General features: G+C 46.8%; 1 protein-coding gene and 1 pseudogene across 2 annotated transcripts; both read left to right on the forward strand.

Annotated features, from left to right (window-relative positions):
* LOC142855172 (small nucleolar RNA SNORA70) lies at positions 1-128 on the forward strand (annotated as a pseudogene).
* Positions 129-6,155: 6,027 nt separating this feature from the next.
* LOC142855042 (glutathione S-transferase Mu 2-like) lies at positions 6,156-11,050 on the forward strand. 2 transcript variants are annotated; one of them, XM_075981626.1, is made up of 8 exons: positions 6,156-6,295; positions 6,557-6,632; positions 7,026-7,103; positions 7,373-7,456; positions 7,529-7,629; positions 8,542-8,637; positions 8,718-8,828; positions 10,514-11,050. In XM_075981626.1, exons 1-8 carry the CDS (start codon positions 6,260-6,262, stop codon positions 10,601-10,603), a joined length of 672 nt encoding a protein of 223 aa, XP_075837741.1. In that variant the 5' UTR covers positions 6,156-6,259; the 3' UTR covers positions 10,604-11,050. The 2 variants fall into 2 exon arrangements, with proteins under 2 accessions (XP_075837741.1, XP_075837742.1); XM_075981627.1 differs by having other exon boundaries at positions 7,026-7,090; positions 7,375-7,456.
* The last annotated feature ends 5,039 nt before the right edge of the window (positions 11,051-16,089 follow it).

The following is a 16,089-nucleotide window of genomic DNA, read 5'->3' on the forward strand; positions in this document are numbered from 1 at the left end:
CTGCAGCTAATTAAGCTAACCAGGTCCCTTTCCCCATGGGGGCCTGGCATGCAATGGCTGCAGCAGCCCCCTTGGAAGTATATGTAACTTATTGCCCATATGGGTAGCCCTAAGGGATTGCAATTTTCTGGCACTTATTCAAGTCTCTGATCTCAATTCTGTCCCCAATTTGGTTCCAGACAGGTATGTGTGGTAACTTTGGTAAGACCCAGGACACAGTGACCACAATTCACATTGGCCAGGTCATCATGTCCATCTACACCAAGCTGCAGAATAAGGAACATGTGATTGAGGTTCCTCATGGAGCCAAGTTCAAGTTTCCTGACCACCAGAAGATCCCCATCTCAAAGAAGTGGGGCTTCACCAAGTTTAATGCAGATGAATTTGAAGACATGGTTGCTGAGAAACTGCTAATTTCTGAAAGCTGTGAGGTCAAATATGTCCCCAATCATTGTCCCCTGGACAAGTGGCGAGCCCGGCATTACAGAGGGCTTCCATGGTACTCTCCTGTATGCTGTGGGATAATGCAATTGTACCCTGTAAATATTTGTCACTTGTATTCATTTAATAAAATGTTGATTGGTCAGTAGCCAGGCAGGAAGTATAGGCAGGGCAACCAGACTAAGAGAATTCTGGGAAGAGTAAAGGCTTAGTCTGCAGTCACCACCCAGATGCAGAGGAGACAAGATGAAAATGCTACACTGAGAAAAAGTACCAATCCAAGTGGCTAAACATAAATAAAAATTATTGGTTAATTTAAGTTGTAAGAGCTAGTAATAATAAGCCTAAGCTAATAGGCCAACTAGTTAATAATCAATATAAACCTCTGTTTGTTTTGTTGGGACTGAATGGCTGCAGAATAGGGCAGGACAGAAACTTTCATCTACACCTGTACCTACTAAATCAGTAGTTCAGTAATAAATCTTACATCCATCTGAAAACAAACAAAACAAAACAAACATAAAAAAGAGTTGTAATTGGAGGTTCCTGAATAACCCTATAGAGGCTTAATATTACTTATAAATGCTTGGTCAATGACTCAGACTTATTATTATCTGGCTCTTGCATCTTAAGTTAACCCATTTCTATTAGTCTGTGTATTGCCAAGTGGCCCGTGGTTTACCTGTGGTGCTCTGACATATTGCTCCTTGGGCGGCTGCTGATATGTCCCAAACTCTGCCCTTCTTTTCCTGTATCTCTGCTTGGATTTCCTGCTTAGCTCAATCCTGTCTTGCCTTAGGCCAAAGCAGCTTTATTTATCAGCCAATAAGAGAAACACATATTCACAGTGTACCGAAAGACATACTTATCAAGTTGCTACTCATGTTTTTTTTTTCCAGCCATATTTTTGGGCCTTCTTCATTCATTCAGATCCTCTGTACACAGTCTCAACACACTGTGTATCCCCTCGGAGAAGGAAAGTCAAAATGGCAAGATAGGCAGGAATTCAAAAGATGTCCATGGAAAAAGAGACCAATTATGCCCCAAATTCAAGAGCACAAACAGTTTGAAAGTTAAACCATTTTTTTCCTCTCTTGTGCCTAAGGGAGATCCATTGAGAAAGGAGTTTATAATGTGTTTTTATGAGACAGAAATACTAAGAAGGCATTATAAGATGTGTTTTTAAAATGCATTTTTAAAATATGGTAAGATTTGTCTGAGAAAACCACCCAGAGATCCCTCCTGCATCCCTTCTCAGTGCAAAGGGCAGGGGAGAGCAGAGTCCGTCTGTGTCATACTGTGCAATATTTTCCTGATAACATTTCATTACATTTGAAACATCTGCAACCGGTCAAGAGTAATCATTAAATACAAAGAAGAATTGCCAACGTGTAACAGAATCCAAGATAAATCTAGCAGAAGCCTGCTGTAAACAGGGCTGTGTCAGCAGAGACTGATTAGGCCAACGTTCAGTCTTGGGGACTGACTGAAACAGTAGAAGACCCTTGTTGCCACAGGAGATGAAAGATGGTGTTTGACCAAATAAGGGAATAGGCCTTGTTGGTTAGCCTTAGGAAGGCAATCTAATGGTTCCAGCAAGACAGAGAGAATCAGGGAGAAGGGCAAGGCCTGCCAGAGCCATGCCTGTCATACTCGAGTTGGCCAGAGTCCCTTCAAAGAGCACTGACTGTTCTTTCAGAAGATCTGGTTTCAATTCCCAGCATTCACCTTGCGGTTCATAGTCATTTGTAGCTTCAGTTCCAGAGGATCCAACATCCTCTTCTGGCCTCTGAGGGCACTGCACACATGTAGGGCACAGACATTTATGCAGGCAAAGCACCTATGCACATAAAATAAAAATAAATAAAAACTAACATTTTTTAAAAAAAAGTTTCACTGTTTTCTTTCTTGAACTGTTTCTTGTTTTCTATCATGTTTTGTTGCTTTTCTGCTTTCTGAAAAACTTTGTTTTGCCTTATTCTTTTTTTTTGTTGTTGTTGTTTTTGTTTTTCGAGACAGGGTTTCTCTGTGGTTTTGGAGCCTGTCCTGGAACTAGCTCTTGTAGACCAGACTGGTCTTGAACTCACAGAGATCTGCCTGCCTCTGCCTCCCAAGTGCTGGGATTAAAGGCGTGTGCCACTACCGCCCGGCTTGCCTTATTCTTAATATCTGAAGCATGTGGGAAATTTCTTTTACTGAATTCCATCTTATGATTCATATACTATTTTCTTATTCTTAAATTTAAGAAAATTTTGTTTTGCAACTGTGATATACCATCTCACACCTGTCACAATGGCCAAGATCAAAAACACTAATGACAGTTTATGCTGGAAAGAATGTGGAGTAAGGGGAACACTTCTCCATTGCTGGTGGGAATACAAACTTTTACAACTGCTTTGGAAATCGGTATGACAGTTTCTCAAAAACTTAGAAATCAGTCTACCTCAAGACCCAGCAATACTACTTTGGGCATATACCCAAAGGATGCTCAATCATACCACAAAGACATTTGCTTAACTATGTTTGCAGCAGCATTATTCATAACTGCCTGAACCTGGATACAATCTAGATGCCCTTCAACTGAAGAATGGATAAAGAAAAGGTGGTACATTTACACAATGAAGTACCACTCAGTGGTAAAAAATAATGACATCTTGAAATTTGCAAGCAAATGACCAGAACTAGAAAAAAAAACCATACTGAGGAGGCAACCCAGACCCAGAAAGACAAATATAGTATGTACTCACTCATAAGTGGATATTAGACATAAAGCGATGGATAACCAGTCTACAGTCCACAACCCAAGAAAACCTAGATAACAAAGAGGACCCAAAGAAAGACATACATGGATCCACTTTGGAAGGAGAAAAGGACAAGATTTCCTGAGTAAATTGTGAACATGAGGGGCAGGGAGAGGGTAGAAGGGGAGAGGGGAGGAAAAAAGGGGAGTGGGAGAAATGTATAAATGTCAATTAAAAACAAAAGAAAAAAGATCACAGACAACAAAAGTTGTTTTGTTTTTTTTTAAAGAAAATGTTGATTTGAATTTTGGATTTTCTAAGTTTAGGCGAGTGATATTTCAGAGACTGCAAAGAAATTTCCAGAAGAGACCTTGGCCTGCGTAGCTCCTCTTCTTGCGTTGCCCTTGCCTTCCTCTCCACTCTTCTGGGAGTATGGAAGCAGAACGGCGTGCTTCACATTTCCTGAATCCCTACAGTCTATAGAAGGCCATGCTATGCACACGGCCCACTCTACAGGAAGACATCAACAACTGCTTTTTTCAATGTAGTAAGGAAGTGGATAAATACCAGTATTTGTTCAATATATTTTAGATTTATTTTAGATACCTGGGTGTTTTGCCTGTGGAGGTAAGAAGAGGGTGTTGTAACTCCTGGAACTGGAATTACAGACAGTTGTGAGCTGCCTTGTGGGTGTCCAGAATTGAACCTGGATCCTCTGGAAGATCAGCAAGTACTCTTAACTATTGAGTCATCCCTCCAGACGATTGGTTTGTATTTTTAAGATTTGTACTTTAATTCATGTTAGAGTTTTTCTTAAAAATTATTTCCTCAATTAGATCCAGGAATTTTCTATCTCCTCATAATTATGAAGGCAGTGCCTGCCCTGTCTTAGTTAGGGTTTCTACTCCTGTGAGGAAACATCAAGACCAAAAGCAACTTCAGGAAGAAAGGGTTTATTTCAGCTTACAGTTCTACATCACAGTCCATGCAGAGGGAAACGAGGGCAGGAACTCAAACAGGGCAGGAACCTGGAGGCAGGAGCTGATGCAGAGGCCGTGAAGGGGTGCAGCTTACCGGCTTTTTCTCCATGGCTTGCTCGATCTGCTTTCTTATAGCACTCAAGACCACCAGCCCAGAGCCTGCACTTCTTACTCCCGTGGGATGGGCTTCCCATATCAATCATTAATTAAGATAATACCCCACAGTCTTGCCTATAGGGCCAGTCTTAGGAAGGCATTATTTTTCAGCTGTAGATCCCTCTTCTCAGACAACCCGAACTTTTCAAGTTGGTATAAACTATCCAGCACATGGATAGTTAACAATGATCTGGAGACCCATGCATATGTGTGTGCACGTGTACTTGTGTCTTATAGTAGGCAGTGGCCTGGGGAAAGCCATGTGAGAATTTACTTTGGGGCGGTAGGCTCCTCCTATAGCTTAGTAACCTGAGTTGGGCGGATTTGCATTTCACTAGTCCCATGACATGGTTTCTGAGCTCTGGGCTTCACAAAGACCCACGGGGTATGTGTTTTCTCTGCCCTTAGTGCTGAGATAGCTTCTACCTGTTCCAGGAATGCTTACCCCCTACCCTGAAGTCCTAACTGCTGTTAATTCTCCAAAGGTACTTTCTACAGAGCAATAGCTTTGCCCTTCGATTTGTAAGGTCTGGGTCATCTTTCTTTGTTATTCATTTTGTCTCATCATTTCCTTTAATCCAGACAAAGTCACCTAAAGTTCAATTATCACACACCTCTTAATTTTGTTTGTTTGTTTATTTATTAAAGATTTCTGTCTCTTCCCCGCCACCGTCTCCCACATCCCTCTCCCTCCCCTAATCAACTCCCCCTTCTCATCAGCCTGAAGAGCCAGACCGGGTTCCCTGCCCTGTGGGGAGTCCAAGGACCTCCCACCTCCTTCCAGGTCTAGGAAGGTGAACATCCAGACTGCCTAGGCTCCCACAAAGCCAGTACATGCAGTAGGATCAAAACCCAGTGCCATTGTTCTTGACTTCTCAGCAGACCTCATTGTCCGCTATGTTCAGCGAGTCCGGTTTTATCACCTCTTGATTTTGAAGCAATCTTACCTTCAAGGAAATAGGCTGGCCCTTGATAGGACGTTATCCTTTTGAAGGCTGTGAACTTGAAATGTTACTTGAGCCTTCCTCTTACACCCAGACACACATAAATCAGGGACCCTGACAGCTGAAAACCTGGCCTTGGGCTCCCTGTGTCCTGTCCAAAGTTCTCCTTGGAAGCAGGAGAGGTGCCTGTTCCCTTGGAACACATGCTCTCCCATCGGAGCATACTCCAACTTGTGAGCTCGGTCCTTCCAGTTGGCCACTTTGGTGGTAAGGGTGAAGCAATGGCAGCCTACTGCCTTCTGTGGCTGTGGAGGCGGCGGAGTGGGGGCGGGGCGTCTCAGATTCGCAGTGCCCTCAATGTCCAGAGTTGCAAACACAACCGAGATACTAAACACCGAAACCACTTGATATTCTGTCTGCCCTTTGTCCTTGGGTATGTCCATTTTATTGTTCCTACTGAAAGGAGCGATATCATTCCTTTTAAGTTTGTTTTTCAAATTGGCCAAAGTCCTGCCGTTCCAGCGATAGGACTAAACTCTTCGTTGGGGTTGTTCTGTTTTGGACTAGCAACAGGTTGAGTGATAAGAGTAGAGGACAGAAGGAGAGATCATTGCATGACAGCTTGAGGAATGGGGAGAGAAGGAGGCAGCGACTGCGGCGCGGCGCAGGCTGGGAAGGGACCTGCAGAGCCATCCATCGGGCTTTAGGGGTCGTCTCCAAACCTTAGGAAGGAGGTCACACTGACGAAGCTACTTTAGATTTGACTCCGCCTTGTTGAATTTGGGACTAGGGTTGGAAGCTGAGAGAAGACCTTGGCGAGAGCCAGACCTAACAGAAGCGGGGCGGGGCGGGGCGGGGCGGGGCGGGGCGGGGCGGAGAAAGAGGGGGCAGGACCAAAAAGAGAGGGCTCATTACCAGTGCCGCTGCTTCTCACCTTGCGCACCAGCGTGCAGTCACAGTTTACACAGCTCCGCTGAAGCCAGAAAGCACCAGCACCATGCCCATGACACTGGGTTACTGGGATATCCGTGGGGTGAGAGCGGGGTCTGACAGCCGAGTGCGATGGGAACGTCGGGCGGGCGGGAATGTGCTGAGTAGTTGGCAGCCGGTCCAGGAAATGGATCCCCCTTGCTGGATTCCACAGCCTGTACTTCTCAGAGCTCTAGATGTTTGAGATTAGTCTCTCTCCCTCTCCCCGTCCCCACCGTGTGTGCGAACTGTAAGATCATGGGTAAGGATTAAAATATAGAGACATAGTCAGGGGTGTGCCTCTCTGATCAGCCGTATCTTCTAGTTGTGCCACGCCGTCCGCCTGTTCTTGGAATACACTGATTCAAGCTATGAGGAGAAGAGATACACCATGGGGAATGGTAATGACACCCTCTTAGACTCTTGCTTCTGATTGGTGGCACTCAGGAGTCCCTGTGCCTGGCCCCTTGTTGCCCAGATCTGTGGGCCTCTTTCAGTTAGAACTAGAGTTCAACTAGACCTTCAAAAAACCCTGAGTAGGCAGTCTGGTCTTAAAATGCAGAGCTATGACTTTTTCTCTATTTGTAAATTAGCATTTGTCTAAACTTCTTGTAAACCTTAGGCCTGCAAGGCCCACAGTTCCAGACACTCTTCCCTCCTGTTACCTTGGAATACACACTCAGTGTGAGGTTGCAGATTCCCTGCCTGGGGGTGGGGGTGGGGTGGGGGCTTGCCTGACTCCTATAGGAGGGTAGGAACTAGGGTGATTTCTTTTTCAACTCTTGCCACTACAGCTCCCGACTTTGACCGAAGCCAGTGGCTGAATGACAAATTCAAGCTGGGCCTGGACTTTCCCAATGTAGGTGCAGGGAAGGGAGGTTTGGGGAAGACATGGCGTCCTCACCTCATCTCTTTGCCTGGATGAGAGGGTTTGGGGTCAGAGCTTCTGCTCTCCTGCTCCCATTCCTGGTGGCTGCACAGGATGATGGGCTGTGTCCCAGCTCTTCCATTCAGTGTGCACTGTGCTCGTGGAGGGTTTCCCATGTCAGGCACACTGAGTGCCAGGTCCCATGTCTGTCCTCACCCAGAGAAGGAATGCCGGGTCCTCATATCCCACCTGACTGTCCCTGCTTGTCTTTTCAGCTGCCCTACTTAATTGATGGATCGACCAAGATCACTCAGAGCAACGCCATCCTGCGCTACATTGCCCGCAAGCACAACCTGTGTGAGTGGGGCCTCCCTGGGCTTGGCTGGCAGGTGTGTGTGTGTGTGCTGAGATTCGCTGTGTGTGCTGCAGGTGGGGAGACAGAGGAGGAGAGGATTCGTATTGACATTTTGGAGAACCAGGCCATGGACACCCGCTTCCAGCTTGCGATGGTCTGCTACAGCCCTGAGTTTGTGAGTCCCCAGTGGATGGGGAAGACAGGGTTTGGAGTTAAAGTCCTAAGTTCACATCTGTATCGGTCAAGGTCAGCATTTGAGTCTAGCAGTGCTGATTCTCTAAGCCCTTACTTATCCCAGCAACCAAGTGGCCTTCATGACTCCAGAATCTTGCCAAATAGCCACTGTGGGTCAGTTTCTACCACTTCTAGGATATGGCTTGGATTCCACAAGCTAGAAGTTCAGTTTTTAAACATTTGAGCATGTAGTGTTTTGCTTCTTTGATGGCACTGGCCATCCGAGTCCAGAGTGTGGCAGGTGTATGGGCACCTCCTAAGCACCTCTGAGTCTGATCCCCAGGATCTGATTTGGGCCATAAGTGTTGTATTTGTTATTCTTTTTAAAGTGGTGGGTGGGAGACCACGGTGGGCCAGAGGCCTCCGCTGGTCAGTGGGTGACCCCAAGCCTAGGCGGGTCTCCTTGGAGGGTAAGAGACACACAGATACACCATGCAGAGTTTGTGTATAGAATTTATTTAGTGGGTTATGGAAGGAAAGGGGAAGAGGGAGAGGGGGAGAGAAAAAAGAGAGGGGGGAGAAGAGAGAGAGGCAGCAGCCATCTCTTCAGAAGAGAAACAGAAAGGGGGAGTGGGCGGGGTTTGTCTCTTAAGGGGACAGGGTAACCAAGTGACAGGACAGGTCATGACAGTATTCCCATCTGACTTTTCATCCTCCAACACGTGGGACCTGGTGCCCAGAGGGCTCTGATCAGCAGAGATGAGCTCATTGAAAGTCAGGAAGCTGACTCAGGGCCAGTCTTGAGGGGGTGCATGCTCTCCCCTCCATTCCTGTGAAGTCAAACTCTTTGCCAGGGAGCCTGTATTGGAGGGTGGTGACCAGTTTTTACCCCCCCCCCCCCAACCCACTTCAGGAGAAACAGAGGCCAGAGTACTTAGCGGGTCTTCCTGAGAAGTTGAAGTTCTACTCGGAGTTCCTGGGCAAGCGGCCATGGTTTGCAGGGGACAAGGTAAAGAGAGGGAGGAGGGGGAAGGAGCTGCTTTCCTCCCAGGCTTCAGATCCTTTCTCACTGACTCTCAATTCCTGCAGATCACCTATGTGGATTTTCTCGCTTACGATATTCTTGACCAGCAACGACTGTTTGAGCCCAACTGCTTGGAAGCCTTCCCCAACCTGAAGGACTTTGTGGCCCGCTTTGAGGTGATGTCTTGATCCTCCTCTTTCTTAGATGTCTTTCCCTTCCCCCTTTCCAGGGTGATTTCCTAATCTTTTAATTTAAAAGAGTAATTAGCATTTTCTGAGCACTGGTTTTCTGTGAGGCTCTGTGCTCAACGCTTGATAGTTATAGGATCAAATGTATTACTATAAGATTCCTACAAGGTGGATAGAATTATCAGACCCCTAAGATGAACTGAGACTGGAGAGTAACTCACTTGCTCAAGGTCTCAACTCTGAGCCGTAGGGGCCTGTTCCATGTGGGCCCCTGACTTCTACGGGCAACACTGGCGACTCTTCCTGTCTTGTGATGAAAAGAAAAGTTTCAGGACTTTGTTCAACCAGGGTTTCCTGTCCGGGACCCTTTTGAGAAGTAGAAGGTGACAAAAGTGTGCAAACATCTGGCTTTAGGCATTTAAGAAGGCAAGGGACAGCGGGATTCATGTGCAGTCTCAGGACACAAAGAGTCTTCACAGCTGACCTGCAGAACACTTTGCTTCTCCCTTCCCCATTGTGGAGACTTGGAGAGCTCAGACTGTAGAAGGTGCTTGGATTGAGTAGACAAGTGAGCCCTTGTAAGAGGGTGACACCCGGGCCCCTGTGTTTGACACCCCCCCATCTACTTTATTGGAAGCATTAACTTAGTGTGTGTGTGTGTCTGTGTGTGATCTTTCTTTTTTCTTTTTTATTTCTTCTCTCTCTCTCTCTCTCTCTCTCTCTCTCTCTCTCTCTCTCTCTCTCTCTCCCTTCAGGCCTGGAATCTGTTTTCATTCTCCACTCTTTATTAAGTGATGTGTTTTCTCAGCTAGTTCCCATTAGCTCTGTTCTGGTCCAAGTTGAATAGCTCTGGGGATTATGTAAGAGCTGGCATCACCGTGGGGAAAGGGGGAAGGGAGAGTTAAAAGCTGCCGCCTCAGGCCTGGTGCTCTGGCTCATAGTAAACAGGTAGTCCTGGGCTTTAGAATTCCTCAGCACTTAGTTATCTGGGAACTGATTCTCGGTAAAATTCCTGCAGGGTGACCGAAATTTTACTCGGTCCCCCGTATTAGAGCTAGAGATATGTTTGATTGCGGTATAGTAATATTGGGCCCAGGTACCAGGTGGAGAAATTTAGACTGTCTTCTCTCTGGGAATGTATCAGACCCCTGCCTTGCTTTTTTCCTGGTGGGCCTCCCTCCATCTGAAATACTTCCATTCAGGGTTTTCTGTGTGCAATCTGGGCACTTTTCCAAGCTACTTTGGCATGCTCTGTGAACTCTTTTTTTTTTCTCTGGCAGCTCCTTCCTTGGTGTGCAAATGCAGGCAGAATCTTCCCTGTGGGGGAAAAAACAGGGCTGTGTATAGCAGGAAGTTGTTTAACCTCTCTGGAGTTCAGGTTCCCTCCTGATAAATGGTCAGTTAGGACGGATCTTGCAGGGTCATTGAGTGGTTTTTCCAAACCTATGGTGTACTGTCTAGAGGTCGCCAAGCCGTCAGGATAGAGCTGTTTCTCCACTCGATGCCCCTCTTGAAGTGGGACACTAGGGAAAGGAATTCGAAGAGATCCTTCTCCAGAGCTGAGGTTGACTGCTCTGCTCCAGATCTCAGGCCCACGTGGAGTTCATGGGGTGGAGCTGGTCAGCCCAGCGGGCCTACAGGCCTAAGCTTTGCTTTCTCCTCCCCACTCACAGGCCCTGAAGAAGATCTCTGCCTACATGAAGTCCAGCCGCTTCCTTGCAGGCCCCATGTATTTGAAGATAGCTGTGTGGGGTAACAAGTAGGACCCCTTACTACAAGGGAACTGTGCTTGCTGGTCCTTAGCACGGGTCACATATGGGCCCCTGCACCTCTGGGTCAGTCTTCCCATTCCTTCCCTTCTTCCTTCTCTTCTCCTCTGAAAGGCCCTAGCGGCTCTTCTTTTCCACTCAAGTCAAGCTTCTGTTAACTCCACCTCCCCTTTCCTTCACACTCCCTTCCTCCCCTTCCTTTCCTTTGTCCTAGATCCAAGTGGCCCTTAGCTTGGCTGGGGGTAATAAAGGGGTGCACTTGGCTCTGTGGCTCCCCAGCACCGCCAAAGAAACCAGTCCTGCCTGTACTCAAGTTCCCATCCTCAGTGTGGGGCTGATCAGCATTGCCAGAAAGACCAGTCCCTTAATCTGTAGACCCTCGTCCCTCGATATGGGACTGTCTAGCCCTGGTTGATCTCCAGTAAAGTCTAAACCACGTTTGCTCTGTGTCTTGTTGCCTGTGTCTCTCAGGACTGCGTTGACTTGCTTGGGCAGTCATTGTTCTGTGGAAGGGAGAGGTGTATGTGTGTGTGTGTGTGTGTGTGTGTGTGTGTGTGTGTGTGTGATCTTGATGGTCACACAAATGTAAGATCGTTTACAGTTCTTGATGTTCTGGTCATCAGTTCTGTGTTGCCCACTCTGGGATTCCTTAGGATGGTGCTGCTTCTGCTTCTGTGTTGGGGTTCCTTCACAGCGGCTCCTCCACAGAAATGTGCAGAGAGATTCCGGGCTCATGGGAGGGGGTGGGAAACACCTTTCATCTCTCCCAGAAGCTTTCCCTAAACTAGACACCTCTCCTCCTAGTCTCAGGATGTTTCCCCATAAACGTTCCCCACCGTTTGCAGCTTGTGTCTGGGCTATTTTTTTTTTCCTAACTTCATCCTAAGTTGATCAAAGGGAAGATGCGGGGCCTGTTGGACTTCACATCTCTTTGCGTAATGTGTGTGAGGGAGCCTGGCCCACCAGCACTGCTCTTGCAGTTGGGAAACTAAAGCACTGTGCTCAGCAATCCTTGTGCCAAGCTCTACAGCCCTTAGCACTTGGCACTCTGGGAATTTTTCTCTTAGCCTGAGGAGGTGCAGAACGAGGTTCCACATTCGGGCCTTACAGTCTGAACCAGAGTCTCTCCCCATCCCAGAATTCAAGAGGCCCCCCAGCCGCCCATGGAAGAGCACGGTCTGAGATGAGGCAGCCCAGCTTGCTGGGCCCCAGTGCCGCAGAGTACGAGCAGCCAAGTCGGGGGTATTTTGTACCAGATCATCCACAAAGGAGCTGGACTCATTGGAGAAGAATCTGCTGAACAGGTTCCCATGGCAGCTGCTAGACCATGGATTCTGACCTTGGTCGGCACTGCCTATAATAGAGAGTAGCTCTGGAGGAGGTCCCTTCTGGGCATTGTTTACATGCCAGCTGCCAGCGGTTACCTGCTACCATAAGGAACTAGGGACTGCCGGCAACTTGTGAGGGTTATTGTGAAATAAATGAGTCATTAATATGGAACTCTCCAACTAAGGGGGTGCACACACACCTTCAGTCCTAGAACTCACAATGACAGAGGCAGGGGAATCTGTGTGAGTTTAAGGACAGTTTTGTCTACCTAGTGAATTTTAAGCTGGTTGGGCTGCATAGAGTGATTTGGTCTCTTGTATCAAAAATAAGTAAATAAATAAATAGATAAATAATAAAAAAACAGCTAGTAAATGCTCGAAATTTGTGAAACTTGTAAGATCAAAATTAATTAGGCTAAGGGTCTATTATACTTTAGAGATAAATGAAATTGAAAAAGGAAACAGGATTAGGGTATAAGGCAGTAGTAGAACATTTACTTAGCATGCAAAAGGTAGATTCGAACTACAAGTTTCAAAAAATAAAATAAAATGGAAAAACACAATGAAGGTTAGGAGTGACGGTATAATAAAAGTTAAGTAAAAAGAATACAATATTAATCCAGACTGTAACTCTGAACCAACAGTCAGGGAGCTTGCATGGGACCGACCTAGGCCCTCGCATGTGTGTGGCAGTTTTGTAGCTTGGTCTGTTTGTAGGGCTCCTAGCAGTGAGATCAGGACCTGTCCCTGGTGATTAGCTGGCTTTTGGGAACCTGTCTCCTATGCTGAATTATCTCACCCTGCCTTGATGCAGGAACTTGGTCCTGTTTCAACTTGATATGGCATGCTTTATTCAAGCCCATGGGAGGCCTCCCCTCTCTGAACTGAGATGGAGGAGGAGTGGATGGAGAAGGGGTAAATGGGAGGTGGGGGGATGGATGGGAAGGAAAGGAGGGAGGGAAAACTGTGGTTGGTATGTAAAATAAATGTGAAAAAAATTAAATAAAAAAAGATATTCAAATGCCAGGAAACACTCAGAAAATCATGACTTGTTCATTATTAGAGAAAGGGACAGCTAAACAGTAATGAGGTTCTATTTCATGTACATTAGGATGGCTACTATGAAAATTCAAAAATTAAAATATTTGGTGAGGGTCGGGGGGCATTAATGCCTTTCCCATCATTGGCGGGTATATATAATGGTGGTTCCTCAAAAAATTAAAAGTAGAAGAATGCAAAATAAGTGGCCTGCCTAGTGTGACTCCTGCCTAGTGTGACTCCTGCCTAGTGTGACTCCTGCCTAGTGTGACTCCTGCCTATTATGACTCCCCAGGAGCCATCTTTCTGAAGACATATCTGTTGACAGGATGACACTGTTCACAGAGCTAAGAAAGCCAGGTGAGCCATGGCTATATCTATAATTTCAACACTTGGGAAGCTGAGACAGGAAGAGCCTAAGTTCCAAGCCAGCCTAAACTATATAACAAGACCCTTTCGGCCTCCTCACTCCCAGTCCCTGCCAAACAAGAACAAACAAACCAAAACCCCCAAAGAAACCAGAGTCAAGTGAGATGTCATAGTGACTGGTTTTATTATATGGAAAAGGAAAGATGTATTGAAAAAGATAGGAAGGATAGGGTTGTCACTGCCTTCCTCAGCTGACTCACCTACCCTGCCCCAAGGTCAGTATCTGCAGACTGAGCCACTGGAACCATATTAGCTAGGGTTCAAAGGGACCACCTTTGCCACGCTCCTTCAACTAAAGCAGAAAGGGAAGCAATGCTCCATTCTCTGGGGAGCAGGACACATGAAATTCTATATGACTTTGCCTTAGAGCTGTGTTGGACCTGTTCTGATGAGCCCTAGCAGTAGGCAAAAGCTGTAGGCCCCTAGCCCAGGCCATAGCTCCCAGACAGATTTTTCTGTGTCTACTCTGGCTCCCAACAGAAATCTGTGTGCTGGTGGATTAGGTAGTCTGGATCTGTGTCATTGGTAGTCTCAGGTCTCAGAGAGGCCCTAGGGAAACCTCTTCCCTAAGAGTGTGCAGATCACTGATCAGGTTAGACTGGTGGGGACCAGTTCAATGTCACCCTTGGAGGTCAAGGGACTTGTCTTCACCCTCATTACCCATACTCTATGATATGGAGCAAGACTCCAGTCTGTAGGGCTAGAATGAGATAGGAAGCATAGGACTTCATCTTGGAACGCAGTGCCAGGCTGGTGAAACCTAGCGTTGAACAGGTCCTACTGTCCCCCATCTCAGGATAGAGTTCATGGATAGAATTTCTGGAACAGCCTTGGTGTCGGGCATCACTCTTTGGACTTCTATCCTGGCCAGCATCATCTGTGGCTGTGGGGATCTTTAACCATTAGCTGACTTCAGCAATAATCAGTCCATAGTTGTGAAGACCTTTGTGCTCTTCTAGGGTTGTGTCCAGCCAGGTCTCAGCAGGCTGTGAGCTCACAGTGACACAGCACTGTGGCTTTGGTGGTGGCATATGGTATATGAGCCAGAGTCTAGACCATCTGTGGTGATTCTACCAGGCTGCACTAGAGCTAACTGATTGGAAGTCAGATGTACTGATTATACTAAGAAAGTATGATCCTCATCAATAAATGGATACATATAGGAATAGTCATACTACGTCTACGATTCATGCAGAATCATAGTATCTGACTATAGACTGTTGGCTCTGAACGAGAGAGGCATCTGGGTGGACCCTGGCCCCAGAAAGAGGCTCACGGGGCTATCCCAGACCCAAAAAGATGAACATGGGATGTACTCACTCATATTTGGTTTCTAGCCATAAATAAAGGACATTGAGCATTTGTGATCCTAGAGAAGCTAAATAAGAAGGTGAACCCAAAGAAAAACATATAGTCATCCGCCTGGGTATGGGAAGTAGACAAGATTGCCGGGCAAAAACCGGGAACTTGGGGGTGAGGTGGCATGGGGCTAAGGGGAATTGGGGTGAGAAATGTGAGAAGGGGAGGATTGGGGGAGCTTGGGGGAATGGGATGGTTGGGATAAAGGAAGGGTGGACACGGGAGCAGAGAAATATATATCCTAATTAAGGGAGCCACCTTAGGGTTGGCAAGAGACTTAACTCTAGAGGGGCTTGCAGGTGTCCAGGGAGATGTCCCCAGATAGTACCTTGGGCAACTGAGGAGAGGGAACCTGAAATGACCCTATCCTATAGCCATACTGATGAATATCTTGCATATCACCTTAGAACCTTCATCTGGCGATGGATGGAGATAGAGACAGAGACCCAAATAGGAGCACCGGACTGAGCTCTTAAGATCCAAATGAGGAGCAGAAGGAGGGAGAACATGAGCAAGGAAGTCAGGACCACGAGGGGTGCACCCACCCACTGTGACAGTGGAACTGATCTATTGGGAGCTCACCAAGTCCAGAGGGACTGGGACTGAATAAGCATGGGATGAAACCGAACTTTCTGAACATGGCAGACAATGAAGGCTGATGAGAAGCCAAGGACAATGGCACTAGGTTTCGATCCTAATACATGAACTGGCTTTGTGGGAGCCTAGCCTGTTTGGATGCTCACCCTCCTGGACCTGGATAGAAGTGGGAGGACCTTGGACTTCCCGCAGGGCAGGGGATCTGGACTGTTCTTCATTCTCGAGAGGGAGGGGGAATGGAGTAGGGGGGAGGGGGAGAGGGGGAGGGGAATGGGAGGAGGGGGCAATGTGTGGGAGGAGGGGGAGGGAAATGGGAAATGGGGAGGAGGCGGAAATTTTTTTTTCAACAACTAAAAAAAATAAACAAAAAAAAAAGAAAAAAAAAGAGGTTCACTGGGAAGGACTGTTCATTCCAAGAACTACTCTAACTCATGCTGAACACGTAAACTACAGATCTGGGGACAACCTAAACTTTGATCTTCCTCCAGTGGTCTACAAACAACAACACTTCAGTGGTGACCTCATAAAAAACCCTGAACTTTGTTACCGCTTATTGCTGAAATAACGGGAGTGTCTAACGGCTCAGAGTGGGCTGGGGAGAAACAGCCTGCTTAGAATTTCTGGAAAACTTGATGCAAACAAAGCCAGGTTTCAAACTCTAGAGCAAATACATAAACCCTTTAACGTCCAGAGGCTGCCACAGAGCAGCAAGCATCAAGAACATTTGGA

This window comes from Microtus pennsylvanicus, chromosome 7 (assembly GCF_037038515.1).
Source record: "Microtus pennsylvanicus isolate mMicPen1 chromosome 7, mMicPen1.hap1, whole genome shotgun sequence".
In the NCBI taxonomy this organism is placed as follows: Eukaryota; Metazoa; Chordata; class Mammalia; order Rodentia; family Cricetidae; genus Microtus; species Microtus pennsylvanicus.

Excerpts from the sequence above, each read along its gene's own strand:
- LOC142855042 (XM_075981626.1), top strand. The coding sequence starts at position 6,260 with ATGCCCATGACACTGGGTTACTGGGATATCCGTGGG. Across the intron at positions 6,633-7,025 it reads GAGATACACCATGGGGAATG|CTCCCGACTTTGACCGAAGC; the intron begins GTAATGACACCC and ends TTGCCACTACAG. Across the intron at positions 7,104-7,372 it reads TCCCAATGTAGGTGCAGGGA|AGCTGCCCTACTTAATTGAT; the intron begins AGGGAGGTTTGG and ends GCTTGTCTTTTC.